At 27.9% G+C, this 27,384-nt stretch overlaps 4 protein-coding genes across 5 annotated transcripts; 1 reads left to right on the top strand and 3 right to left on the bottom strand.

Annotated features, from left to right (window-relative positions):
• Window positions 1–177: 177 nt before the first annotated feature.
• LOC117239111 (microspherule protein 1) lies at window positions 178–4,017 on the bottom strand. The gene is made up of 6 exons (XM_033504426.1): window positions 3,602–4,017; window positions 1,786–2,161; window positions 1,376–1,576; window positions 823–1,242; window positions 489–704; window positions 178–355 (listed from the first exon to the last, which is right to left on the bottom strand). The coding sequence occupies exons 1-6, from the start codon at window positions 3,715–3,717 to the stop codon at window positions 266–268; spliced, it is 1,419 nt and encodes a 472-aa protein (XP_033360317.1). The 5' UTR covers window positions 3,718–4,017; the 3' UTR covers window positions 178–265.
• Window positions 4,018–4,847: 830 nt separating this feature from the next.
• Window positions 4,848–7,797, bottom strand: LOC117239129 (serine/threonine-protein phosphatase 4 catalytic subunit). Its single transcript, XM_033504457.1, has 6 exons — window positions 7,487–7,797; window positions 6,508–6,678; window positions 6,283–6,435; window positions 5,881–6,132; window positions 5,527–5,765; window positions 4,848–5,439 (listed from the first exon to the last, which is right to left on the bottom strand). The coding sequence occupies exons 2-6, from the start codon at window positions 6,655–6,657 to the stop codon at window positions 5,310–5,312; spliced, it is 924 nt and encodes a 307-aa protein (XP_033360348.1). The 5' UTR covers window positions 6,658–6,678; window positions 7,487–7,797; the 3' UTR covers window positions 4,848–5,309.
• Window positions 7,798–8,303: 506 nt separating this feature from the next.
• LOC117239127 (protein decapentaplegic-like) lies at window positions 8,304–15,167 on the top strand. Of its 2 annotated transcripts, none has more exons than XM_033504453.1 (5): window positions 8,304–8,725; window positions 12,957–13,315; window positions 13,622–14,066; window positions 14,437–15,014; window positions 15,049–15,167. In XM_033504453.1, the coding sequence occupies exons 2-4, from the start codon at window positions 12,988–12,990 to the stop codon at window positions 14,834–14,836; spliced, it is 1,173 nt and encodes a 390-aa protein (XP_033360344.1). In that variant the 5' UTR covers window positions 8,304–8,725; window positions 12,957–12,987; the 3' UTR covers window positions 14,837–15,014; window positions 15,049–15,167. The 2 variants fall into 2 exon arrangements, with proteins under 2 accessions (XP_033360344.1, XP_033360345.1); XM_033504454.1 differs by lacking the exon at window positions 8,304–8,725 and adding an exon at window positions 12,148–12,168.
• Window positions 15,168–18,882: 3,715 nt separating this feature from the next.
• On the bottom strand, window positions 18,883–26,627 carry LOC117239124 (low-density lipoprotein receptor-related protein 6). Its single transcript, XM_033504447.1, has 10 exons — window positions 26,561–26,627; window positions 25,111–26,136; window positions 24,100–25,030; window positions 23,720–24,004; window positions 23,342–23,622; window positions 22,908–23,159; window positions 21,035–21,890; window positions 20,105–20,340; window positions 19,513–20,025; window positions 18,883–19,288 (listed from the first exon to the last, which is right to left on the bottom strand). The coding sequence occupies exons 1-10, from the start codon at window positions 26,625–26,627 to the stop codon at window positions 18,915–18,917; spliced, it is 4,821 nt and encodes a 1,606-aa protein (XP_033360338.1). The 3' UTR covers window positions 18,883–18,914.
• Between the last annotated feature and the right edge of the window lie 757 nt (window positions 26,628–27,384).

Genomic DNA, 27,384 nt, shown 5'->3' on the forward strand with positions numbered 1-27,384 from the left:
GATGAATTAAGTTGCTTTGTACAATGCAAGCCAATATTAACGAGGAAACAAAATTACAATATACAAAATTGAGCAAAATTTATTAGTTTCTTTTAATGGAACAATTATTTACTTTATACAAAATTCTTATATATGTGTTTATATATATATATATATATATATATATATATATATAAGATATATATATATAATACGATAAACGTATACGAGACAATACATTATTTATAGTAGTACACAATATTAATTATGGAATGAAATAGAACACTCATGGTTTCAAATTTAGTTTGACTACCTCTTGACGTATAACAGAAATCAGTTCTTGATTTATCAAAAATATAAATCTCAGACCTGCAATCTAAAAAAAAAGAAAAAAAAAGAACATTGAAAGTATTATATGTCTTGTAGAAAGTGTATTAGTAAGAGTAAAATGTTCTCTTTTATAATATAATAAATTCTCTTAGTATAATAAAACTAAACTAATTTAGTACCTCAATTACACTATTGTTATTAAGCTTCATTTTATTTCCTGCAAGAATGGGCCTGCTGTCTACAAAAATTGGTCGTTTTCCCTCTGAAGAAAGAAAGAAATCTCCATTATTTCTTAGCCGAATAGTTCCTTGTCTTCTTGATATTTTCCAGGCTGGTCCTTCTAATGTTAAATCTACATCCACATTGTGGTCTTTTGTTGAACGACCCACAGTAATCTAATCAAAGAGTTAAGAGTTTAAATACGAAATCAATTAAAATAATACAAGATAAGTTTAAGTGGAAATTTCCTACGATATAGTTTAAAAAATTCATTTTATCCTTTCTAAAAATTACCTCTCGTGATCTCATTAAATATCTAACAAGCCTTCCCCTAAGTATCGCTAAAGTTTGATTATCAAAATCTGGTGGATTTACTCCTGTTACGCTATCAACTAGAACCTGCCATCTACACAATTCATTTTCTAACACTTTTATTTCTCTTTTATTTCTCCTATCTGCTGCAATAAGTTCCGCATCTACTAACTCATCTTTCTGTTCCATTAATTCTGTATCATTGATCATTTCTTCTGCATCAGAAAAATTAAGAACGTGTTCACCCCGTGGTAAACTTTGTACAGTTTGGTCAGGAAGAAGATGATATTGTTTCATTAACTGCCAATGAGCTAATAAAGCTTTTGCAGTTCGGGCAGAATAAAATGTATGAGCATTTGCTTCAAGAAGTTCTTGAAAAACTTCTACCGTTGGTTGAGTAATCTAAACAGATATAAAACGTTTTCTTATTATGTAAAAAATATATGTATAAGAAACTAAAGCCAAAGGTATTTTATATTTTAAATTTATTAATATAGCTTAAAAAATATTTTATTAAATTATAACATTTAATTACCGATTTTATTGTACCCAGAAGATCTTCCTCTGCTTTACTGTATAAAGTTCTTGCTTGCACACTAGCAATTAATTCTGGATGTAAATTACGCATAGCTTGTACTGCTACTCTTGAAACAGCACTGTCGTATAACAAAGCGTACCATCTTTGTTGTATTTCTTGCAATGTAAAACGGCAAGAAAATTTTGTACCTCTGTGAACCTATTGGACATCAATGAGTTCTATGTATTACTACTATATTATTATTTTTAAAAAATATGAAAAATGAATGATACTAACAATACCTTAACATACTTAGTAAAACAGTAAAACATTTATTGTATTTAATTTAGCATTATAAAGTTAATTTCAAGCAATTAGATCTTTGTATTAAATGCTTGCAATAAAAAAAAAAAAGAGAAAATAAATACCATTCTTAAATCATTTGTCTGTTGCACACCAGTGATTAATGCTAAGTCATCTGTTGGTTTCCATCTTCCTAGATCTTTTGTTGCATTTACTGAATGTGAATGATTTTTGTTCTTCTTATTTTTTCGTCCTGGAGCATTCGACGCTCCTGGTCTACTTGTTCGTCTGTTACATCTATCCGATTGAGAAACATTGGTAGAAACCTGAATAGGACTTGGTGCATTTTGTTGTGGAACAGCAGACTCTATTGGAGTAGTAGAAATTGAGACAGTTCTAGATCTGGAGGCAGATTTTGTACTTGTAGCTGGAGGTTGTAAGTTGAATGTTGTTTCAACAAGCTCGTCATCAAATTTTCTACGCTTTATTGTACGTGAAGAACTAAAAGTATAATACAAATGATATAGTTGAGATATATATAAGAATTATTAATCTGTATTTAATTAATTTAATTAATTTTTTCGGTATTACATTATATTTGAGTATTATATTATATTATATTATATATTGAGTATTATATTATATTGATTATTTTTAATCTTACTTATTGTATGTCATCTTTATTGACAACTTCCTTTGTATAAAGTACATAAAAAGTAATCAAACAAGTAATTCTTATATTGTATGCTTCTTCCTAATTATATTTGCTTATACAATTAATATTGTACGTAAGATATGATTTTAAATTAAGTATGACTTCAATAAAGCTTTGTGCCTACAGTTGTTTGCATTTATATATGTACTTACACAAATGTATTTGTTTGTCCATCTTAACAAGCAAAATAAAATCTTATAGAAATTTTAAATGTACAAAAAAGTTTTTCTATTTATAAATGAAGGGATAGATTATAAGTTTGTAATAACTTAATCATCTCATAACTCATAAATAAATAAAAATAAATTTAACAGTTCTTTTATTTGTAAATGGATATAATAAATGTTCAAACAATGTTAAAGTCATATAATATCACGATATCCATGTGAACACAAATTTATTGAGAATTAATGTTATTTTACAGTTGCATTAACAACAATTGTAATAAAATGGTTGATTGATTTTGAAAGATAATTGCTTTTATTCGTTTGTATTTTACAGTCTTACGTGCAAACTTATTTCACTTTTAATTTTAAAAACTAATAGCCACAAACATATTTTATTAATAATGTTTCTTCTCGTTTCACTTCACCTCATATATATATGAATTGCATTTTCTAGCACTGGTCAATTTATAAGGCAATCAAAACTGCCTTCATATATATAAATATTTCATTTTAAATAATTCATGCAAATGTTTGTTCTATTTCTCTAAATGTTTTCTTAAGTTATGTTATTATATACGTTTTATGAAGAATTAAACAAATTTAATTGAAGTTATAATTTACTCACTAGAATTTACTTTTTAATATAAAATATTATCTAATTAGTATTAGATTAAATGTTTTGTCATAAAAATGTATCAATAGAGTTAATAGTAATCTATTATGAACTGCATTAATGAAAGAATTAACATTTATAAAAATATATAAATTGTCTTCTCTACTAGTACTAATATTTATAATATTTACAAAATCAATTTTAGTTTGGACATTATTAATAACTAATATAAAGTTAATTAACACAAACTTGTATAATATTCTCATTTGATTGTATTAAAATAAAAACAATTATTCATTCATATTTTTCATAAAATAATATTACGTCATGTAATTATGTGGTACAATTAAAGAATTAAGCTGCCTTTAGATGTATAGTATACAATATATGAACATAGAACCGTTTAAATCTGTAAATACATCTATAAGTGAAAAGTTAATATGCACCTTCTACGTTTTGTTGACAATGGATCCAAATTTGGAGATTCAATAGATATATTTAAAAATCCATCAGTATTATGGGAAAATCCATGATTTACATTTGAAGGAGTTGGAACATCCATAATTTGATAGGTTATGTTATTGTAAACAACTAATTATTGATATACATAAGTGAATTGTGTCATTGTACGGTGAATAATAAAACTTTCGCGATATATTAATAAGTACTAGTTATGAACTAGTTTCATTAATGTCTAATGTTCATTTAAATAACTAAAATGTTTTATACGTCACGTATTCTTCGTATTTATGTTCCAACCACGATTTAACAGAAGAATCAACCGTGGAAACAACTTTGATAGATATCATGTCAGTAGTGTTGCCAATATACGCAAAAAAATAGAACTATAGAATATGATAATACTTCGTTGCTTTTAGCAGATCTTTATTATATTTAAAAAAAAAATTGTTCTGCAATATTTTTACTCAAATACTTTTACTTAAATACTTATGAACTGTCTAGTTCTTTGTTTAAAGTCATCATACAAATATTTTAATTCGAAATGAAATTTAAAGCTGAAAGAAATATATTCACAAAATTTATGTTGATACTATTAGCAAATTGATATTAATTAACTAATATGTAAATCTAATCATTAAAAGCATTTGTTTAATTAGACTATATTATTATAATTTTACAAGGTTTATCACTTACATAATGTCAAAAAATGTATATTATAATTACATGTAGAAGTATTTAAATTGCTAATTAAGAATAATATATATATAAAGAAATCGATAATATTAATAACACTAAATTAAAATTGTAAATCGAATAACTAAGGATTGAAATAATTAAGCTTCGTTGATACTATTTCCCTATAAAATCAGTTTTTCTGAAATTATAGTTTGTCAAATTATTTTTGAAATTCACTATACAGCTGGGTTATAAAATGGTCTGTTACTTCAATAATTACGATCTCGTACCTATTAGAACGTAGTTACATAAAAAATTATTATAATTATAATTACAATAAATTTACTTACTTTTGAAGTCAAACAATCACTTATAAATTCTACTTACTTTTTCTATTTTATTGTTTCTCATGCTAAATAATTACTTTAATATCATTAAAATTTAGTTATAGATTGAATCATATATAAATTAAATATTTATACAATATAAGATAGAATTACGCAATTTGATTTTCTACACACGTTTAAAACATTTTGTATGAAATAATTACAGAAATTAAAGCAAAAGAAGTTCAATCTTATTATAATAATTAAATGTACTTAGTACAAATGTTTTCGCATATGTGTGTGTACGTATCTTTGAAGCTTGAGAAATGACAAAATACACATTTTTAAAAGATATATACTTTTATCATCAAGGACAAAACTATTTAGTATATTTTGTAGAGTCATATAGATTTTCATATTAACAAACTATGATATTGAGAAACACATATACTCATATTATTTATTATATCAAATTGATATTTCCAATACCGAGCGAAGTCCTTTGCTAATATTTAATTACAAATGAAACAACATTAGTTTTTGTCTACAATATTCTCATGATCAAATCCCCTTTTCCTATGTGAACATTTTGTAAATATGTGTCAAGCAATCATTTAAAATGGTTTCTTTTAAAAAAAAAAAACATTCGGAAATATTTTGGTTTATGCAGTCATTTTTAATTAAATTTTTTTTATAAAAAGTAATCAGCCTGAGGCTTTTTACTAGGTATTCCTCGACTTTCCTGTGGTGCTGCTTCAAATATTGTGAATTCTCGCTGAAGGTGTTCATTTAATTCTAATATTGCAGCAACATTACCACATCTATCAAAAAAATATTATATTAAAAATATCAATTTATAAAAAAGATCAAAGATGTAATCTCTTTATATCCTTAAAATATTCATTTACCTATAGCAGTAATTAGGTGCTGACCAAACAGTCAAAACAGTCTCATTAAAGTGCCATTTATATCCTTCCATAACTAATTGATGTGCTCTACAAATCATCTCAATATCATTTGCAGAATTAAACTGTGCTACAACATCACTTCCAAAAAGGTAACCAGCTCCACGTGGCGAAACTCCCCAACCTTGAGTATCTTCAGGATCTGACCAAAGTAAATCACACATTGGACCATCATGTGGCACCTATAAGAAGTTTATAAATATATATTTTATTACATTGTATTTTATACCATAAAATTTTATCTAATATATATAAATAGTTCAATATTTTTTATACGAATTTAAACATAGTTCCTACTTCTTGTTTTCTATCTATAGTCCTTATTTGATCAAGTGTTTGAATGCTTGGAGATAATCCACCATGAACACAAAATATTTTTCCATCAATGATAGCGGAAAGAGATAAATAATCAAATATTTCAGTACAATATCGCCAAACTGTAATGCTGCCATATTTGCGTAAACATTCATCATAAAAACCATAAACTTGTGTAATCTGTCGAGATTCATGATTTCCTCTTATTAATGTAATCCTATCAGGATAACGAACCTGTAAGTATGTTCACATCCATAGTTGTCATTACAGAGGTAATAATTCATTTCCTCAATGTAATTTTCAAAGATAATAATTTTATTGATCATCATATTAATTTCTTATATCTTTAAGGCATTATATTGTTATAAAAATTTTTATAGTTACTTTTAATGCCAAAAGTAGAAGGAATGTTTCAACACTATAAAACCCTCTGTCAACAAAGTCTCCCATAAATAGATAATTTGTCTCTGGAACATCACCCCCAACCTTAAATAATTCTTTCAAGTCATAAAATTGACCATGAATATCCCCACATACCTGAAAATAAATCATGCCTTTTATAAACTATGATTATAATAATGCTTTACATTTATTGTAATAAAAACATACAGTAACTGGAGAGTCCACTCTTTGTACGTTACTCTCTTCAATAAGAATTTCACGTGCCTTGGCACAAAGAGCTTTAACCTCTGCTTCTTTGATGATTTCACATTTTTTTAGTTGTTCTATTTGCCGATCCAAATCACTGGAATCAGCCATTTTATAAAATAGTGACCTTCACTGAAAACAATACCAAAAATCTTTCTATTCCTTTTAATACAGAAGTTACTTAACAATATAATAAACCCACATAATCGATTTATAATTATATATTATGAACAGTATAAGTTTATGTGAAATTATTAAAATTATCTGTTATTTACTGTATGATATACTTTCTTTGATATATATAATTTGAACTATTACTGAACATCTCTATTTTAAAAATGTTGTATAAATATGAAACAAAGACTTAAAACAATGCTTAAATAGTGTCATATATGTAATCAATGTGTTATAAAACCATTAATAAATAACAAACTTGATAAGTAAAGTAATACAATATGATTTATAATTTCATACTTATAAAGTTATTAGAGCATATATGATAAGACTATAAAGAAACTTTTTGCTACATAGTCCTTAATCAAAAAACTCCACAATACATAACAATGTAAAAAAAATAATACATCATCTAGCATTAAACATTTCTTTGATAATGAAGAGGTCAATGCTTTAGAACAGCTGGAATTCTATGCTGAATGTAGCAGGTATTACATTGTTTAAAAATGGATATAATACGTTCCTTCTACAAATGTTTATGGAATTATTAACCGAATTATTTTTTAAATTTGTATAACAGTTACACTTTTATAAATATACATTTACAAACAGTTGCATATACTGCAAATGTACAATCTAATCAATTACGATTATGTGTAAAAATTTTTCTTATCTCAACGTAATAGATAAAAAGTTAATAAGAAAATATATGCAATAAACAAAGTATGCAAATAAATAATGTGTATAAAAGAAACGATAAACGTACCTGATCGTATAAAGGGAGCGAGGTTTGCTTCGCCTAATAAATAAAACGCATTTAAACAATGCACGTGCAATTAAAATTCTTTGCGGTTATTTCATAAGAGTTAAAACATTAATAAGTGATTAGAAACAATCCAAAAGTTCATTTCAACAAATATCAAACATTACGATATAACTGACATTCAACATAGATTAAAGTAAACCGAGGAAAGAAATTTGAACAAATTTGTTGTTTCTATTCTAGATTTTATTCTATAGTGATATCGTTTGTTTAGCCGATTCGACGTGATGAGAATTCTCCTTTAGTTTGTATCTAGTAACTCAAAAAACTTTGGAAAATACATATGTATATTTAAATTCAAATTTCCCTAGATTCAAACGACTGCAATATATTTCTCAGAATGCAAGATGATGTATATAAAAATTGTTTTCGCTTTTAAATGTGCAAACATGTTTGAATTTTTGAAATAAAACTATTTGATAACAAAATTATCAAGTGTTATGTGGAAGAGACATAGCTATTACGTGATCTCGAAGATTGGGATATGTAAGACACTTTTTAATTACATTAAAGATGCTATAAAAACATTAATTATTCTTAATTTACTATAATTTATTAATATTATTAAAGTCAATGTTAATATTAACAAATTAATATACGATGAAACAACTTGAAAATCTTAATAGGATTGAATAAAAATAATTTTCCAAATAAAGCAGTTGAGATTACAATTGTAACATTTTAATCATATAAAGTAATCACGTGATGGTGTGCTAAATTTGTATCTCCTACTATTAAGATACTATCTCTCTCTTTCTTTGTCTCTTTCCCCTCTCACGTTACGATATCCCGGTTCTACTATTCCTCTCGACTTCTCGAAGATTTCCGTGTATCGAGTTGTGTTCAATATTAACGCGTGCTCTTGAAAACATTCTCTATTTGTACAAACGATGATAGTGTTTTAAAAACTAATCATTATATCCATGATTTTGCGTACTATTAAGAAAAATTGAAAATAATTTATTTCCTCTCTGTCTATTATCTATTCGGGTGAATTGCTCTTTCTCTTTGATGAGTACACAAGTGCGAAAATATCAGACAACGCAAAAGAGTTCCAACATCGATGTATCGATACTAAAGACTGCCGGGGGCGAGGTTTTGAGACAATAGTTTCTGAGTGAGGTTACATGGACTCATTGAAATGTCGTGGCTGCTCAAACAACGGACTTACGATTAGCTCAGGTGAGTCTAATAGAAATACAACATTGCTAAGAAGTTTTTTAGAACAGAAAAATTCATTGGTTTTCATTGGCTCGAAAGAGTAGGTTTGTTTGATTGTCGCTGGCCCGATTATTTTAGACGATGACGTGCTGCTTATGTATACTCAACACCTTGTATTCTTACTCTACCCGTGCCGCATTCCTTCGGTGCAACTGTGCGATATTTGTGTTAAACAGGATATTACCAGTTGTACTTGCTGCTGTTTCCATCGATATACACGAAACTGAAAATGAAAAAATTTCTTTATAGATACCTACAACTATTTGAAAAATAATATAAACACTACAGAATACGTTATTTGATATAATTTTTATTTTAAGTAATAAACGAAATTATTATATTCTGATATAACAGTATGTTAATTTACTATTTGAAGTTATGAAATAAACGAAACATTTGGAAATCGTATGCTTAATTGTGATTATTCTAACTATTTAATCTAACTAGTGATTCTTTGAAAAAAAATACCAATCTTATATTTTATTTAAATGAAAAAAGATGGGAGAAAACAGGTTAAGCTGTGTTTTGTTCAGTGCTTTAATTATATCACAGCTTTAATGTTGTATTGAAGAGGATTGTTAAATGAACATTTCATGTCAAGTTCTTCATTGTTTACATAATATTATATATGTCAATAGAGTATTATATCTCTGTTATCGAGATAAACATGAGCATTATTTACATTCTACAATACGATCTATGCATTTGTATTTTACAAATTACAACTTTTCGTTGTCTCTTTCGATGTATTGAAATGAGCTATCGAAAACGATGTCAAAACATTCAACAAAAACGTTGTTCTTAATTTATCTTTTTCATTAAATTTTCACTCTGTTAATTGCGCATATTAAATTACTGCAAAAATCTTTAAAAATACTCAAAAGCTTAATCAAACGACAATTTTTATGTCCTGTAAGAGAAAGCAAATTTATCGATATTACGCGTATTCATCGATTTTATCAACTTTTCTTCCTTTATGAAACTTTATTTATTCTTCCTTTATTTTGTATATTTAAATATCTGTTTCACAACATTTTGTTTTATATTTGGAATTTAAGAATATTTGAAAATTCAGCGATTTATTGTTTTTTTTTATTTAAACATATTTATATTAGTAGATTTTACTTAATCTTAGAGTTTCTACATATTTGAAATCGTCAATACCTAGTCAATATCCTATTAACATTGTAACAGTATGCTGTCTTACAGTGGAAGTATTTGGTTAATTTTACGAGATTTTATAGTCACTTTTGGAGGAAAGAATCACCTACGTTCATTTCGTTCTTACAAATGATATTGACCATTGTAGAATTTTCTACAACATACTTTTGTTGCTTTATTTATTTTATTACATTTATTTCTTGACTCCTGCCTTTACAGAACTCTATCATTCATTATGTTAATTTCTTTTTCTCGATATATTTAAGTTGTAAGATTTAGTTTTCCTTAATTATCAATTTAATGATATTGTACTGTATATTTTAGTTACAAAGTCACAAACGCATACTACAGATATCTATTAAATATTTACTAAATATTTTGTAAGTTTCCACTTGTTTCGTGTAAAATACTTTCTCCGCTTATCCAACAAAATATTTTTTCATATTAAGTTTGAAGGCAATAATTAAATTCATAATTATGATAAGAGCTGTTATATATAATCCTAAATGTACATCTTTCTAATACATAACTTTCCATTCATTTTCTAAATATTCTTTAACTAGAAAGTCTAAAAGGAAATACAGATATAGACAGCAGAATTTTTTCTTCGTAGAGAGCAGGTAGAGAGTTTGTTTCCTAGAAGCGAAGTGGTCTCCTAAGTATGTACCGACCTATTAGCTTCGAATTAGCTTCGCGTTAGATCGAATACTTTGGGTGGCCGTGCATTCCTTTAGTACAGTACAAGAACACTACATTCTTCTTGAAGCGTTATATACAATTCTCATTAATAGAATCGCGTTTACACCATTATACGTTTACATTTCCTTAAAACATTAATTATACATTTATTTAATGTACAAGCAGGCATAAGGTGATTCCTCGGTTCCTTTCTCGATAATTAAGCCCCGAGAGAAAAATTTTCTTTATTATATATTTTCTTCTCAGTTTTTCATCAGGAATTACCTCATGCTCGTTTGTATATGTTATTCAGCCGTATCCTGTATATGTAGTGTAAAAAACTATATAGTTTGCATCCATGGATACAGTTAATACAATAATATAAATAATACAAATAAATAACTTTGAAGATGTCGATGTACCTGAATAATAATTTTAAGATAAATTGCAAGATATAAAAAATAAATTCTGAATTCGAATATCTATAACAGAAATATTTGCTTTTATTATTTTTATTCTTTTCGTCGTATTATGTATAGAAATCATAAGTTATTGTAACTGTTATTTACTATCTGATTAAATAGAACTATCGCTAATTAATAATGTATTATCAAAACAGTATTTAATTGAAATAATTGTACAAAACAATAAGAATATACGTATACTCACAGTATATTAACAACAAAATATTGGGTTTAATTCTTTGAAATACATTTATAATAGTAAGTTATTAACAGACATTATTATACTATACTTACAAAGACGTATCCTTCCTATCCTGTCTTAAAAATTTTGAACCTTTAAAAGCCATCTTTTTTATTTATCTTATGATAAAAGATGTTTAAATATCGACTTGTAATAATTCAAGGTACAAAGTTGATGTTGGTCATGTAAGGTTAATATTTCGCTTTAAGCATTATTTTAACTAACTTTTCAAAATGATAGAGAATTGTTCTATTTTATATCAAATAAATTTAATAAATAAGCTTAGAATCTGCTACATTAATGAAACAAAATATCTCAATTTAAAAATGAAAACTCTTTCATATGTCTGATTATGAAATTACGTATCTAAATTAAATATAACATATGATAAAAATGTTATCATTAAACAAGGTTATCACAATATGTAATACAAGCAATAAAACTAATAATAATAATATTATATTGACAAAATGTATTAAAAAAATTTTCATTCGATTTATTTAATTTTATTTTCACTTGCTACATCTGAATTATAAATGTAAATAGCAAAATAAAAAAAGCAGTTTAAGTAATTTAACTGTTTCTCGTGGAACAGCTTTATGTCAGGTAACTGAAGCAAACGCGTTGAAAATTCGCGGCTAGATTAATCGCCCAATCATTCGGCAGCAGACAGCATGGCACTAACCTTTCTGTTTCTATCTCTATCTGTAATAGAATGCAGGTCTGTCTCAGTGGTTCTCAAATTTTATATCCAATCATATAAAAATATACGAACATTTTACTTTTCATCTATTCATGCGAATAGTGACATATAACAAAAATCATTAGTTTCGAGATATTTGCAAGAATTAACAGTAAAAGTGAGCTATTTGTGTACTGTTATGAAAATATTATAATATCTTTAGCAAAATTATATGTATATACTATTTAAAAAGAACAATGTCATGATTCAAAATAGTCCTAAGACTATTAGTTAAATTATAAAAGAAAATAATTTTTTCATTGCTAAATGGTTGAGTAAATTAATAATTTCTACTTCAAACAGCTGATCTTATTTTAAATTTACATTTCTTAATTATATGATTATTTTAGCATCCAGTGATTTGTGTGTGTATAACAATTTATATTAAAACTATTTGTCGTTAAATAAACTTTTAACAAATTCGTGTATACTTTTTAAACATATCTCTAAATGTTGTATTTTTAATTATCTATTATTTTATATAAAAATTTAATATTTGAGTTTAACGAGTTATATAATTAATTATTTAATTCTTATTTCTATGAATTAATAAGATGATTATCATGAATTGACACATAAATATAAGAGTTAATGCAAAATTATTTTATTTCCTATAATTTTAACTTTAGCTATGAATTATCAAAGAGCATTATCAAATTTTTCTATGAGGAGCAAATGAAATTTACAATACTTTCTTTTATGGTAAAAATCTACAATATGCAGTCATTAATGATTAATTTTTGACTATTTTTCTCAATTCTTCATGTCACTATTAAAATATTAACTTGTGACTATATGTATAATTAAATTAGAATTGTGTTTGTTTCATTATCCATTTTTAAATCTCTTTAAGGAACTGTTCATAATTGACATACAATATCAGGAGTTTCATTATTTTGCTTTTAGGGAGGCAACATCCGTGAGCAACGACATCACAATGCGCATGTTGCTGCCACTGAGATTGGTTTTAGTCGCAGCAAGTTTGCTGCTGGCAACTACCACAGCAAACATTCACTTGCATCTACATTCTGATAGTGCCAAACATTTTGCTATCAGCGAACGTCAACAAGCAATTGCTGGAATTGAAGCTAGCCTTTTGTCACTTCTTGGTTTTGCTAAAAGGCCAAAACCACAAGGTCAAGCTTATGTTCCTGAATCATTGAAAAAACTTTTTGTAAAACAAAATACAATTGGTATGGCTGATATTGCTAAACCAGGAATTCATGCCAGATCTGCTAATACAGTGCGTTCCTTTTCTCATGTTGGTAAGTATATTTATAAAAAGTAAATGTATCTAAAATTATCTTTGACATTATATTAGTTAATAAATTATACTGTATGTTTGCAACTGAATAACGATTAAATATTACTTACAATATAATGTAGTTAAACAATGCAACAAGTAAAATTTAATGCACTTTAAAATATAAATGTACATTACAATATGTGTAGATAACAATAATAATAACATAATTAAAAATGTTAAATAAAATATATGATAATTAAGATCCATACTATTACATTATTATTTATATCTCAACCTTTTTCTTCTTTTATTTGTTTTTATGCAGAAAGTGAGGTGGATCATAAATTTCAATCTCCAAATCGCTTTCGTCTTTCCTTTGATTTAAGTAGTATACCTTCAGGGGAGAAGTTACAAGCTGCAGAATTAAGTCTTTCTCGTGTACCTATTTTAAATGAAGATGATTCCAATTCGAAATTGGGTAGAATACTTATATATGATATTTTACGTCCTGGTGCAAGAGGACATAGCGCTCCGCTATTGCGTTTAATTGATAGTAAACCGCTAAACACTAGGAAAAATGGCACAATTAGTGTAGACGTACATCCTGCTGTGGAAAGATGGATAAAAGATCCTAAGAACAATCATGGACTTTTAGTACATGTACGTGGAACTAAACAGGAGCATGTGCGTTTAAGGAGAAACGCAAATGAAAGAAACGACACATGGGTTGTTAATCGTCCAATGTTATTTACTTATACAGATGATGGCAGGTACAAACTAGTTTCTTCATATATTTTTATTCCTTTTTATAGAAAGAATAACTACAGCATTATTGTAACCTTTCTTAATTATGCATTCGAAATTTAAAGCTTTTAATCTAATATTTTATTTTAAACATTTATTATTATATACATACACATGTATAATAGCAATGTATTTAAATTGCGTGTAATAACAAATTATATTATACATATAATATATCCAAATTTGGATGATTTGATAATGAACTATAAGTTCACAGAAAAAATATTAATTACGTAGTATATGAAATAGTTTTCTAATAATGATTAATACATAATTTATATCAATATAAAATCAATAATTTACAAGAATATTATATCAAGAATATTTATTATTTAGATATAAGATGTCTTCTGCAAGTCAAATAATGGACCGTCGTGCCAGAAGAGCAGCACTTCGAAAAAACCGCCGAAAAGATGGACGTGAAAATTGTAGGCGACATCCACTTTATGTTGATTTTGCTGATGTTGGTTGGAATGATTGGATTGTTGCCCCCCCTGGTTACGATGCCTTTTATTGCCATGGTGATTGCCCGTTTCCATTAGCAGATCACTTAAATTCTACCAATCACGCAATTGTCCAAAACTTGGTTTACTCAACAAAACCAAGTATGGTGCCTAAAGCTTGTTGTGTACCTACCGCTCTTAGCTCTATATCCATGCTTTATCTTGATGAAGAAAATAAAGTAGTATTGAAAAATTACCAGGACATGTCTGTCCTTGGATGTGGGTGTCGTTAACTATTTGCTATTTGGTTCAGTAAACTGTTTTTACAGTGAAGAATGTATGTGCAATAAAAATGAAAATAGTTAAAGAGACATTAAAAAATGAGGGAACAAAGAACTGAGATTTTATTAAATTGAATAAATAGTAAATAATGCCATTTTTGGAGGGTATGTTGAATTGTTTATTAAATGTTTAGGCAATTATAACACAGTTGAACGATTTTAAGTTCATTGTATGTGGAAATTTCAAACGATTGATTAATTGTCGGAATTTCAAATATTAGGCTGGTTGCCTAACTTGTCCCATGTTTATAAAATAAAAAGAATCTGAAAAGTTTGTATAATGTAGTCAAATTTCGGTCTATTGATTATCATAGAAAAATTTAGACACAAGGAATAAAAAAAATTTATTATAAATACTTCAAGTCCTTCAAAATTTTCTCTGCATAAGAAATATCAATCAGTTCTTCTTGGACATAATGATTATTTTTATTAAGTCTATGTGGTTGTTTAGAAAGGAAGAAAGATTTAAAAAATTAGGCATTTAAGATTTTGATCCTTGTTGTTTGTACTTGTACCTTACGTTAACACGTTGACTGCCATGACACCCGTATTCGGGTGTTAGCAAAGTTTCTGGTCAGGCCGTGTAACCCATATTCGAGTGTCGTTTATTTGAGTATTTGCGAAGGATCGTCGTAGGTATTTGAAAAGATATTCCATAATAATAAAACTGTTGAATTGTTATAAAATAAAAATACGAAAATGGTTTATTGAAAAAATTATTTAGAATGTAAAACTTTAAAGCATTCTATACATAGCTGAGGTTGGTCGGAACAATTTGGACAATAAGTTGTTGTTTTCTTCAAATTCTTTTGTGCCTTTGTTCGGTCCATTCGACGTCTTTTATTTGCATAACGTAGTTTGCATGCGCGTCTAATGCTTCTTCCGGAATCATTTTTCCGAACGGCGATATTATGTTGACTCCGTCGAAGACAAAGATTTAATAATTTTGCAACTAATAATTGTCTAAATACTCTAATATTTATATTTTTCCTTGTTGCAATTTTGTAAACCGTCAAAGCGTTTACAACAGAAATTCCCAGAAGGAATTGAATGCCAAGTTTTCTGTACCATTTGATTCCTTTTCTAATTGTGGTGACATAAGAAACCGGAATAATCTATACCACACTTTCCTTCATTATATTCAACAACAGCTAGTGGTTTTAATGTTGCGAACAAATGAAACGAAAGATCATTCTTAAGACCACCACTTGAGCGACTCGCATTACTAAAATATCGATGGGAGCACCTAGCAGAGAACGCTTGGTACTGCTGTACGCGTGGCCTGATGGAGATTTCTTTGAAAACACGCGTGGCAGTCAATGTGTTAAAGTATCTTACAGTTGAGAAAGGAGAAAATATTTTCAAAGGAGGATTTAAATCGAGGTAAATGCGCGCGCCAAAATTTTAAACACCCCCCTCCCCTTTTGTTAAGAAAGATTCTAAAACAATAATTTGTTGCTATTGACTATTGATTAATTTTTTAATCGATTGTTAATTGTTCAAAATGAGAAATTTTTCTTTGAACAAGCATACAATCAATTTTTTTGACGGCAAGGATATGTATTGATAAAATACTTAACTGAGAATCTTACATCCATATTTATTTATCAATCTAAAAGAAAGCTTTTTTTAATAATTTCTTACGCATTTCATTTTTATGTTTTATTTTATTAGTAATTATTTCTCTGTGGTATCTTAAAATTCTGTTACATTAATGTTAGATTTGTAGTAGATTTAATACAATTTTTCAAATATTTGAACAAAGATATCTCAGGCGTTTATCAAACATTCCATTTTCCAATTCCATTTTTAATTAAATAATATAATATGCTAAAATATGAGCAGTATTAAACAATACTGAATTATTACATATATTTTGAAATATCATTTAATCTCTTACAATAAGATATTATCTTATCGTATTATCATATAAGATTTTTGTGTTTTATTTGAATTAATAGTTAATTAAAACAAGTTCTAAATGTTGTACATAAAATGTTTTTAAAGTATTTATACAATCTGTATCAAGTTTTATTAGTTCACTAAAACAAACAGAAAGCAATTATTATATTTCCTTTCTTCTAATAAATACTGAATGTATTAAGGACTTGTAACAACTTGTTTAAGAACTTGTAAAAACTCTTAAAAACACGTATTTTGTACCATAATTAGATATTGTACAGCTTGAAAAGTATAATAATAATAATTTACAAATATTAACCTGGAATTTGGCTCTTTATAGTTTATAAATTTGATTAATTTGATTAATTTCATTAATGTTGAAGGTACAAAATATCTTGAAATAAATTCTTCCTGCCGTCAAGAATAAACCGTACCTGCCTGAGGAACAATTATTTATGTTAGCAGAGAAATCTGAGCATATGTATATTTGTATAAAAACAAAAAGAGACGAATATGATTTTAAGAATCCTTTATAGCTGTGGCGCGCGTCAGCCTGTAAAATCTGTAAAATAGATAGAAATAAAAAACGACTAATGTAAATAGTGCGTCTGTATAGTGAATTAGTATATATAGTATTCTATTTGACGTTTTTATTAATATTTTTACATCTTTCGATTGTACACAATATTGTATACATCGTACACAAATATTGCGTGTGTAAATAGTGAATAAATTTTAATAAAAATATATGTTAAATTACACTTACGTACGTTTTTGTACCTAAATAGAAAAAATAAATAGTAGTTAAAAAAAAATACGAGGAAATTGATTAAAACTAAAGCTTACAATTAATAATATATTTTTTACTTATTATTAAAATGCATAATTTTAAAATTATTTTATCATAAAATAATAAGTATCATATAAAATATGTAACAAAAGTTTTATTCTTTTATACAATTATGCTACATACATAGGATAATACATATTTTTGTTGTAAATGTAAAAAAAATATAGAAGAATTATTTCAGTCTTTAATGCCAAACAAGAATAATAATTTAATAGAATGTATTTCTTCAAGGCTTGTGTAATGGCAGTGCGAGGTAAAAATCATTTCCACATGACATTGTACATTTTATATATACAATAATTTTGAATTTCATTTACTAAATATCCTAAATGTTGTATGGCACAGTCCGATTATAAACTGGAGGAACAGCATTACTTTATATCATTATTTAAAAATTGTAACTTACTAATTTTCATATGTTGATTAACTATTATATAGAAATGTAAATATATAAATACACATTTAGTAATTTTCACTTTCACGGTAGAGCCGTTACATAAAAATGCAAATAAATGCAAGAAGTACTTTTCATTTTCACAGTAAAAATTAAAAAATGTTTTTTTCTATAAATACACATTTTAAATGTTCTTAGATTATTTAATTATTATATGTCATTGCTTATTTTGATTTTATTCTCATTAGAAATAATTTTCAATTGTTCTATCTATTTTTAATTTGTAATATAGAGTTTGATATGTCTTGATTGTAAATATGAAAGTTACTCAACTAACTTCTTATACACTATAAATATATACGTACTTAAAGAAAAAAAACTTCTTTGCAAAACAACTTGGATATCGAATGTTAAAAATCATATACAACTTTTATACATTGTTACAATATTTACATTTTACGATTAAATTCCTTACAAATACGTTACAGAGTTAAGAGGCACGATGGTATAAATTTTTTACAGAAACAAAAAAACTTATTCAAATATAAGTAACACTTCAAACAAATTTAATAATGTTGCAAAAAGATATCTTTCCTCGAAAATCTTCTAAAAGAAGGTATCAAGTAAAATTTAATGAATGAAATTTAATCACAAAATGATAAAATTTTTATCTTATATTATTTTACTTATTAATATAAATAAATAAAAATTGCTTAACATTTACTGTCCTTGATTTCGAATATTTTAAGAATAATGTTTTTACTTGTCCACTTATAAAATATAAACGTTTTAATAAAATAAATTTTCATTTTTAAATTATTTCTAAAGACTTACCAAAAGATCTCATTTTTTAAAAAATAGAATATAAACAATTTTTAATATATTCAAGGAACAGGGGAAGGAGGTGGAGGAAGTGGACTAAAATATGTAGAAGATCGTGAACTAGGAGAGGGAGGACAACTAATTGCAGCATCACTTTGGTAAACAGATCTTGGAGTAGGAGGTGGAGGATAGGGTTCACTTTCATATCTATATCTTGCTGGGTAATTGCTGTCTGATTCGTCGCAAACATCTGTACTGCAAGGAGTTGGAGGTGGAGGCTGATTTATGCTCCTATAATGCCTATAAGGTTTATACCTAGATGCATTACTGCTTGAGCATCTAGTAGAATTGGCTGTTGTTGCTGGACTCGGAGGAGGATTCAATGTTTCTTGTGGGTAACCTCCTGTGGAACTACCTCGAGTTGAACTGGAAGCTCCTTAAAGCAGAATATATATTTATTATTATAATCATAATAACGGATAATATTATTCATCATAATACATTTTCTAATCTAAATTTCTACAAGATGGCAAAATGTCTACAAAACCAATTGTTCTATATATTATTATAACAAATCATTTGTACTGCTTTACTTACAATGATTGATTTATGATTTAATAATTTAATTATGATATATTAGTTTGTAAATTAACAGGTTACCGGTTATATGGCTGCGGTCGTAACTTGATCCTATACTGCTTCCATTTAACATTGACATTCTTACAGTTTCCATTCCAATTTTCAAATCTTTCCTACAATTTTTTTGCGCGAACATTGGTTTTGCTAATCTTACTGGTTTGGGTGATAATGGATCTCCAGCTGAATCATGTAAAATATCAGGCAATTCTTCATTGTTTATGAATTTTCTTCTACAATAATAAAATCCAAAAGCAATTGTAGCAATTGTTGCAATCAGTCCAATAGGTACAATAATAACATAAGTGATTTTTCCAGATTCTAATGAATTATTTTCTTGTCGAGGATTGTTTGCAGGTGTACATGCAGATGCAAGTTCATCGCTTCCGTCGGCACAGTCGTCCCAACCATCACAAAGCGCTGAACCAGAAATACAAACACCACTTCCAATACACTGAAATTGACCTGGACGGCAACAATGAGCTTCGTCTAGGCCATCATGGCATTGAGCTGTTCCATCGCACACCCAGGACATGTCTAACAATTTTAATAATAATTCACAATTTCACTATATTTAATTCGTAATTTGAATGATTTGATAGCTCAATATTCTTACCAATGCAATGGCCACTTTGACATTTAAATTGTTCACGACTACAAGCTGGACAACCTAATTCATCACTTCCATCAGGACAGTCGGTTTGGCCATCGCATTTCCATGTAGCAGGTATACAATCTTTTGTTACTGCAGAACTAGGTGCAGCACAAGTAAAATGATCCGTTCCACAGGCTGGCGCAGCTCTACAAGTTTTTTCATCTTCAGATAAAACCAAAGATTTTGGACAAGAACATCTGAAAATAATGTCTTTTATATACTTTAATATAAAATTTTCTATGCAATGATTCTCTTGCTAGAAATTTTAAAAAGAGAAGTCGCTAATTCGTCCGATCGGACATTATTGCTATATAAAGGATAATAATGCCTAATGCTATCGGCTACCGTTATGACTGTTTATATGAACCATTTTGAGATCATTCTTATATCCATACATTTGTTTTCAGTTTCTATATATGCAGGCATACATATGTGGCACCTCCTTCTTTCGAAAGAGACTTCCCCTCTAGTGAAAGAATTATCCTATATGAAGAGTCCATAGGAAAAAGTGGGAATGTATAGTTTTAGCATTTTTCAGATAACGAAATTTTGTTTTTCAATATATGTCACAACTTCGTATTTCATCATACATAAAAAAAGAAAAAAATATCACTTTATTCTGCATCATTTGCAACTTTTATTTATAATTTTAAGTAATATGTAACACATTAAACTCTAAAAGATAAGAAGTATTTGATTTTCGTGATATACCTCAATTTTTTATAACTACCGTAAAACTAAAAAAATTTTAATTCGCAATAGCCAATGATAAAGAGCAGCAATACGAAAAAATATTAAACTAGTTAAAATTCGTTAAAATCGACATTCCCCCTTTTCCCCGTACATTCTATTTATATTTTATTTGCTGATCAAGAGAAATTAAAAATGTACCTAGAAGAAGTGATTCCTATACAAAAATGTGAGCATCCTCCATATTCCCGAAAAGGACTACAAATATGTGTTTTCATTACATCATCTTGTGGAGTATTTATCGCAATTAAATCTGTAAGTACTTTATTCATGATTGTTTTTCTTCCATTTCCAGATTTATTAATACGCTCTAAACTTGATGTTTCCTTATCAAACCAATAAATAAAATCAAAAAAGATAGACAAATAAACAGTTGAACCTTGTCCAACGGGAGAAACCAGAATTCTTCTATTGTTCCCATCAAAATCTGCACATTCAATCTGATTTCCATGTGCCCAATATACAATGCTTGAAATTGCATCTACTGCAATACTTGTTGGTTGTTCTAGATCAGTCGCTACTACAATTCTCTCTTTTCCATCCATTTTACTGCGCATTACTCTCATTTTTCTTCCAATATCTGTCCAAAAAAGTAATCTTTTTTCTGAATGTATTGCAATATTTCTTGGTTTCTCACCATCACCTTTGACTACAACACCTAGAGCGGAACCATTGTCAAGTTTTGTAACATTGATCGCATCATTTGTGGCACATGACCAGAATAGTAACCTTCCCAGTGAATCTAAAGCAAGATCCACTGGATGTCCAGAATTTCCAGAAATCATTATACTGGAATGTGTTTTATTTTCCAAAGTTCTCCTAATAGATAAAGTTCGTCCATCTATCCAATAAATGTGTTGAGTTATAGGATCAAATTCTATAGATCGTACATGCTTCAAACCTTGTATTCGGAGAACTACATCTGGACAATCATTTGTATCAGGAAGAAAGCGAAACATTGCATTGCGTAAACTATACATCATAAAGTTTTTTGGTGCTGTAACAGAAAGAATAAGTTATTAGATTTAAATTAATATACATCGCGCATATATTATGATATAGTATATCAATAACAGAGAATTAATTAAGTTAATAATTTTATATTTATATATTTACATCGTTAATTTAATCAATTGAATGTGATATCTTATATGTGTGTCTTTGTTACTTTTGAACTTGTAAGGTATCAAGGAGTACAGATTATGCTGATATTTATTTGACCTTGTGATAACTTTGACCAAAAAGGAAAAAGGGAAAATGGGAAGAAAGAAAGAAAAAGCAAAAAAGAGAAAAAAAGAAAAGGAGGAGAAAGGCTACTTTTCAATTTTCAAATGGGAACCTATATTTTTTAGTGCATCAAGATATAAACTTTTAAAGTTGATATATTATCGAATGTACACTGTCAGAGTATTGATCGAACGAACTCTGTACATCACAATTGTTTTAAAATTTCCATAGTATTTTCAAAATCATCGCAAAATAGAATAAGTATTCAGTATTATATAGTATATTCAATATTGATATTTAAGTATAGGTATTTCAGTATTATTTGACTTCTAGATATCCTACAATTTTCATTTAGAGATCTCACCTGTATCTATTATATTTTTAAAAATATTTATCCATTTCTATTATTTAAATTTAGACATGCTGTGTATATTGTGTAAACTTATATGCGCAATTTCCTTGCAGAACATTATTATATCATTTTACAATTAATGAAGAAATATTACAGAATAAATATTAAATATATTTAAACAATTCAAGATGTTGTATTATTTTATCTAATACTGTTTGTTTCGTAACTCATATTTTTATTACAAGAGTAAATTATATCTTAAATCATAGAATTTGACGAAATCTCCACATCTAATTGAAATACATTTTTTTCTTTTTTTTATCACATCTACTGCATTTAATATTGAACGTAATCGAGAAAATTTAAAATAGTCTGGTATGATTAAAGATTTTAGGGAAATTATAAATCAAATTTTTTTAATTTAAATATACTGACCAATGCAAGTTTTATTATCCTCTGATAAATTGTAATGAGTAGGACACCCACATTTGAAAGAATTTGATATGCTTTCATTATCTCCGGGTAAAGCGATACAAAGATGAGTGCAGTTGCCATTTTTTAATGCACAGGGATTCCATCCTGCTTGTCTAGAAGCATGGAAAACCAATAAATCTGTTACAGATTCTAACTTATTATGTATCTTCACTCTGCTTAATCCAGTAGTCTTATTAGCTTTCTCTATGTCACCTATTAATTAAATGAATTAACATCAAACTTTGTACAAAATATCTATAAATTTCGGAAAATATCTATTGAAATAAAAATCGAAATTTGTTGCAAATAATAACGTGACGCATATGTAATAGTAACTAATAGTAAAAATAGTAATGTAATAGTAACATAGTTGATAATTTTATGTACTTTTTTACCTGTATTCCAATCTGTCCAGTAAATGTAATCTTGATACTGAGTAATACTAAATGGATATACAATATTTTCTGTTATAATTGCTACTCTTTTTCTTGTAAGCAGATCAAAGCTATCAATAGCTGGAGTATATAAATCTGCCCAATATAATTTTCGTGCTGAATGGTCAATTGTTAGACCGTTTGCTTTTCCAATATTGGAAAGTATTATTTCACGATGCATGCCATCTAAATATGATCTTTCTATACTTCCAGAATTTCCCCATTCTGTCCAATATATATGGCTAGAAAACCATCATGGTGTTAAAAACTTAATTATACAGGAAATATTTATTTCACAAACGCTTTTATAAACACATGTGAAATTGTCACTATAATTACCCTCTGCTAGGATCAAGAGCTAAACATCTAGGTTCAAAAATGTTACTCCAAATGAGGACTTTTCTACTACAACCTTCTAATCGAACCATTTCTATTCTTCGTGTTCCTGTATCACTCCAGTATAAATTATGACCAATCCAATCAATTGCTAAACCTTCAGGTGTTTCTAAACCAAGATCAACGACTCTTTCTATATCAGATCCATTTATGAAAGCTCTTGTAATTGTTTTTAATTTAACATCTGTCCAATAAATACGATTGTCTGCTATATTAAAGTCCAAGGCGCTAAAAAAAAATAGAATGACAGTCTTTGGGTTTTTATAAAAAAATTTTAATATAAACAGATCATAAAACTTTTTGTTTATAAGCATAAGCTTTACCTTGCATCTTTAACTCCAGTTAATGGAATAATATTATCATTATTTGCATTTTCGATGCTAATTCTGCCAATATTTTCTTTCCTAGCAAATAACATAAATGCATCTGGCACAAAACAAGTTTTTTTATCTTTAGTTAACTCATATCCAATTTGACATGCGCACACATACTTATTTCCTGGTCGATTTAAACACAAATGACTACAACCACCATTACTTTTCACACAAGGATTTGTACCATTAACTTTTCCTAAATGCACTGCTTTTAAACCCATGACATTTGGAACTTGATCAACAATAACTTCTCTTTCACCACCTGTGAGTTTATGTGCTCTATCCACACTTCGTCTTTGCCAGTCAGTCCAATATAGATAATCTCCTAATAAACTTAAACCAAAAAGGTGTGGAAGATTATCTGTAATTACTTCTCTTCTATCTGTACCATCCATGTTACACACTTCAATCTTATCTGTTTTTGCATCGCACCAATATATTTTCCATCGTGCAAGATCTAGAGCAATTCCATTTGGCCAAACAATATCTTTATTTACTAAAAGAATACGTTCTGTACCATCCAGATTACTTCGCTCTATTTTTGGACGTTTTTCATTCCAATCTGTCCAAAACATCCATCCTAATTCTGGAGCTAAAGCAATTGCTCTGGGTTCGATTAAATCTTCATTTATTAATACTTTTCTACTTGTACCATTTAACCGGGCTACTTCAATTCGATCTGTTCCCGTGTCAGTCCAATAAAGATTCCGTGCTAACCAATCAACAGCTATTCCATCAGGATTTTCCACTTCTGTTATTATAATATTTTCTTGATTGGAACCATCAAGCGAAGCTCTACGAATTGCACGAGCTTCTTCATCTGTCCAGTAAAGCATTTCTTGCACAGGATCAAAGTCTATTGCTATCGCATGTTTAATCCCTAAGTATATTGAAAAATTATAATATATATAAATTTCTTTGAAAAACAAATTAATCGATGAAAAAGATATTGAGGGATACCTGTTAATGGTAATACAAAATTAGTATAATCTGGTGAATCTAAAGAAATGCGACAGATTTCATTTCTTTGAACTATTAATAACAATTCTTCTGGTCCTTCTGCACAAGTCAAATTATCCACTAATTTTACACCTGTAGGACATGCACAGCTATATCCAGGTTCTGTCATACTTAAAAGACACAAATGTGAACAATTTCCATTATTTCTTTCACAAGGATGACTCCCATATGGTTGTCTTCTAACATCCCAAACTTCTATGTCACCAGGTATATATTCTCCATGTAATAATTCTCTAGGAAGTGCTTGAGTTTGACGAACATCGTATGAATGTACACACCATGTTTTCCAATCAGTCCAATATAATTTGTGATCGAAAAATGTCACTGCAAACGGATAATCTAACCCTTTTTCTATGACTTTTCTTCTATTTTTTCCATAATAATCCATCACTGCAATAAATTTAAGTCTTCCGTCTACCCAATAAACCAATTCATTTTCATAATCCACTGTTAAACCGTTTGGCCAAAATATATCATCAGAAATTATCACTTCTCTCGTTGATGGATCTCCATTCATTGCAGCTCTTTCTATTTTAGGTACATCACCCCAATCAGTCCAAAATAATATACTTTTCATCGGTACAAGAGCGATAGCTCTTGGCTGATAAATCTCTGTCCAAAAAAGGACTTTTCTGTGACGTCCATCAATACTGGATACTTCTATTCTATTTTTTTCTCCATCTGTCCAATATAATTTTCCTGTGTACCAGTCACAAGCTAAACCATCAGGAGAAATTAAGCTGGAATTTACTACAATTGTTTTTTCGCCAGTATGGGTGCCATTTGTTTGAATGCACTGAATTATTTCTAAACCACTATCAGACCAACACACTAGTTCATGTTCAAAATAAAAATCTAATGCTGCACCTTCAGACAGATCTTTTATAATAGTAGTTACTTTATTAGTACGAGAGGCATTGGCCATTCTAATATCTTTTTGTGTGACAAAGAGAAGAGTTGGCGATCCTAGAAATAATAATTCATATTATTAAAATTAAAAAATTCTGCATTATTATTATAAATTTAGATAGTAGAAAATTGAAGATAAAATTCCGAAATTTATGACAAAAATAATATTATGGGTCATAGTGTTAAGCAATATTGTTATATTTGATTAAAAGAATTGTAGCACAAAGTTGGATAATAAATATTATAAAAAATAATATACACCAAAAGTAGTAGCAAAAAATTAACTTTATGTTATTATAAAATCTAGATAATCCTTAAATTTTTTATATTTTACAATTAGTAACATATTATGCAGTGACATTATAATAAAAGAAATAAACTATAACAAGATATTTAGGCATAATTGTTTAATAACAGATGACCTATAACATAACCTCTATATTAAAATCATGTAGAAAACAACACACTAAATGTTACTTACCATTAGAGAGGAGGACAAGTTTGAAAAAGCATGCAATCAGAATAATTATTAAACTGATAATAGCCATTCTAACAATTGTAAAAAGATCTTTAATCACTTAAAGCACACGGCCGTGACATATACGGGCATAGCCGATACGTCCGTCGTTTGCCAAATTGCTTATTTTAGTCATTGATCTTTACGGATTCAAGCTACGATATCTCATAAGAAAATATATATCTTATAAAAAATATATTACACTCATTTTGATTATAAAAAGATTTACTCATTTTCTATCGGTAAACGGAAGAAAATTTGTACGTTAAGGGGTTAAATTATGGACATTACGAGGAGCACCTTCGGCGTCGTATGTCAATTTCTATTCATGACGAACGATCGATCCGCTCCTTATACAATTTATACAATTTTCATCTGTTGAATCAGATTTACGTTGTCTTTAACTCAAGATAAACACTAACTTATTCTCTGCCGCTCGTATAAACTGTTAACTAAGCAGACGCTTCCTTAGGAGCCAGCGGTTCCCGTAACGGCGGTAACCAATCATTACTATCCCTTGCATTTACAATTTTCAATTGACAATGAAGCTTAACTGAACTTGACATCACGAAAACTGAGTATGTCAAATTTTACTATACTATATATTAAATGCTAATAGAAATATTTCCCTACTCATAACATTTAAAAAGAAAGTAGTTATTTCTTGTTAAATCATTAAGACGTTTATGCAGATATTTTGCACGACTTAAATTTAAAAAATATTTTTCTAACAAATAAACAATTGAAAATTAATATATAGTATATATTTTTATAACCTTTTAATAACA

Source organism: Bombus vosnesenskii, unplaced genomic scaffold (genome assembly GCF_011952255.1).
Source record: "Bombus vosnesenskii isolate JDL3184/JDL3185 unplaced genomic scaffold, Bvos_JDL3184-5_v1.1 scf7180000013883, whole genome shotgun sequence".
NCBI lineage: Eukaryota > Metazoa > Arthropoda > Insecta > Hymenoptera > Apidae > Bombus > Bombus vosnesenskii.

Coding starts and splice junctions, on each gene's coding strand:
- LOC117239129 (XM_033504457.1), bottom strand. CDS start 6,657: ATGGCTGATTCCAGTGATTTGGATCGGCAAATAGAACAACTAAAAAAA. Junction 6,133..6,282: donor TTCTACTTTTGGCATTAAAA/GTAACTATAAAA, acceptor ACATACTTACAG/GTTCGTTATCCTGATAGGAT. Junction 5,766..5,880: donor CTATAGATAGAAAACAAGAA/GTAGGAACTATG, acceptor AACTTCTTATAG/GTGCCACATGATGGTCCAAT.
- LOC117239111 (XM_033504426.1), bottom strand. CDS start 3,717: ATGGATGTTCCAACTCCTTCAAATGTAAATCATGGATTTTCCCATAAT. Junction 705..822: donor ATTTAATGAGATCACGAGAG/GTAATTTTTAGA, acceptor CTCTTTGATTAG/ATTACTGTGGGTCGTTCAAC. Junction 356..488: donor ATAACAATAGTGTAATTGAG/GTACTAAATTAG, acceptor CTTTTTTTTTAG/ATTGCAGGTCTGAGATTTAT.
- LOC117239124 (XM_033504447.1), bottom strand. CDS start 26,627: ATGGCTATTATCAGTTTAATAATTATTCTGATTGCATGCTTTTTCAAA. Junction 24,005..24,099: donor ACTGGAGTTAAAGATGCAAG/GTAAAGCTTATG, acceptor ATTTTTTTTTAG/CGCCTTGGACTTTAATATAG. Junction 20,341..21,034: donor ATAGGAATCACTTCTTCTAG/GTACATTTTTAA, acceptor CATTATTTTCAG/ATGTTCTTGTCCAAAATCTT.
- LOC117239127 (XM_033504453.1), top strand. CDS start 12,988: ATGCGCATGTTGCTGCCACTGAGATTGGTTTTAGTCGCAGCAAGTTTG. Junction 13,316..13,621: donor GCGTTCCTTTTCTCATGTTG/GTAAGTATATTT, acceptor GTTTTTATGCAG/AAAGTGAGGTGGATCATAAA. Junction 14,067..14,436: donor ACTTATACAGATGATGGCAG/GTACAAACTAGT, acceptor TTTATTATTTAG/ATATAAGATGTCTTCTGCAA.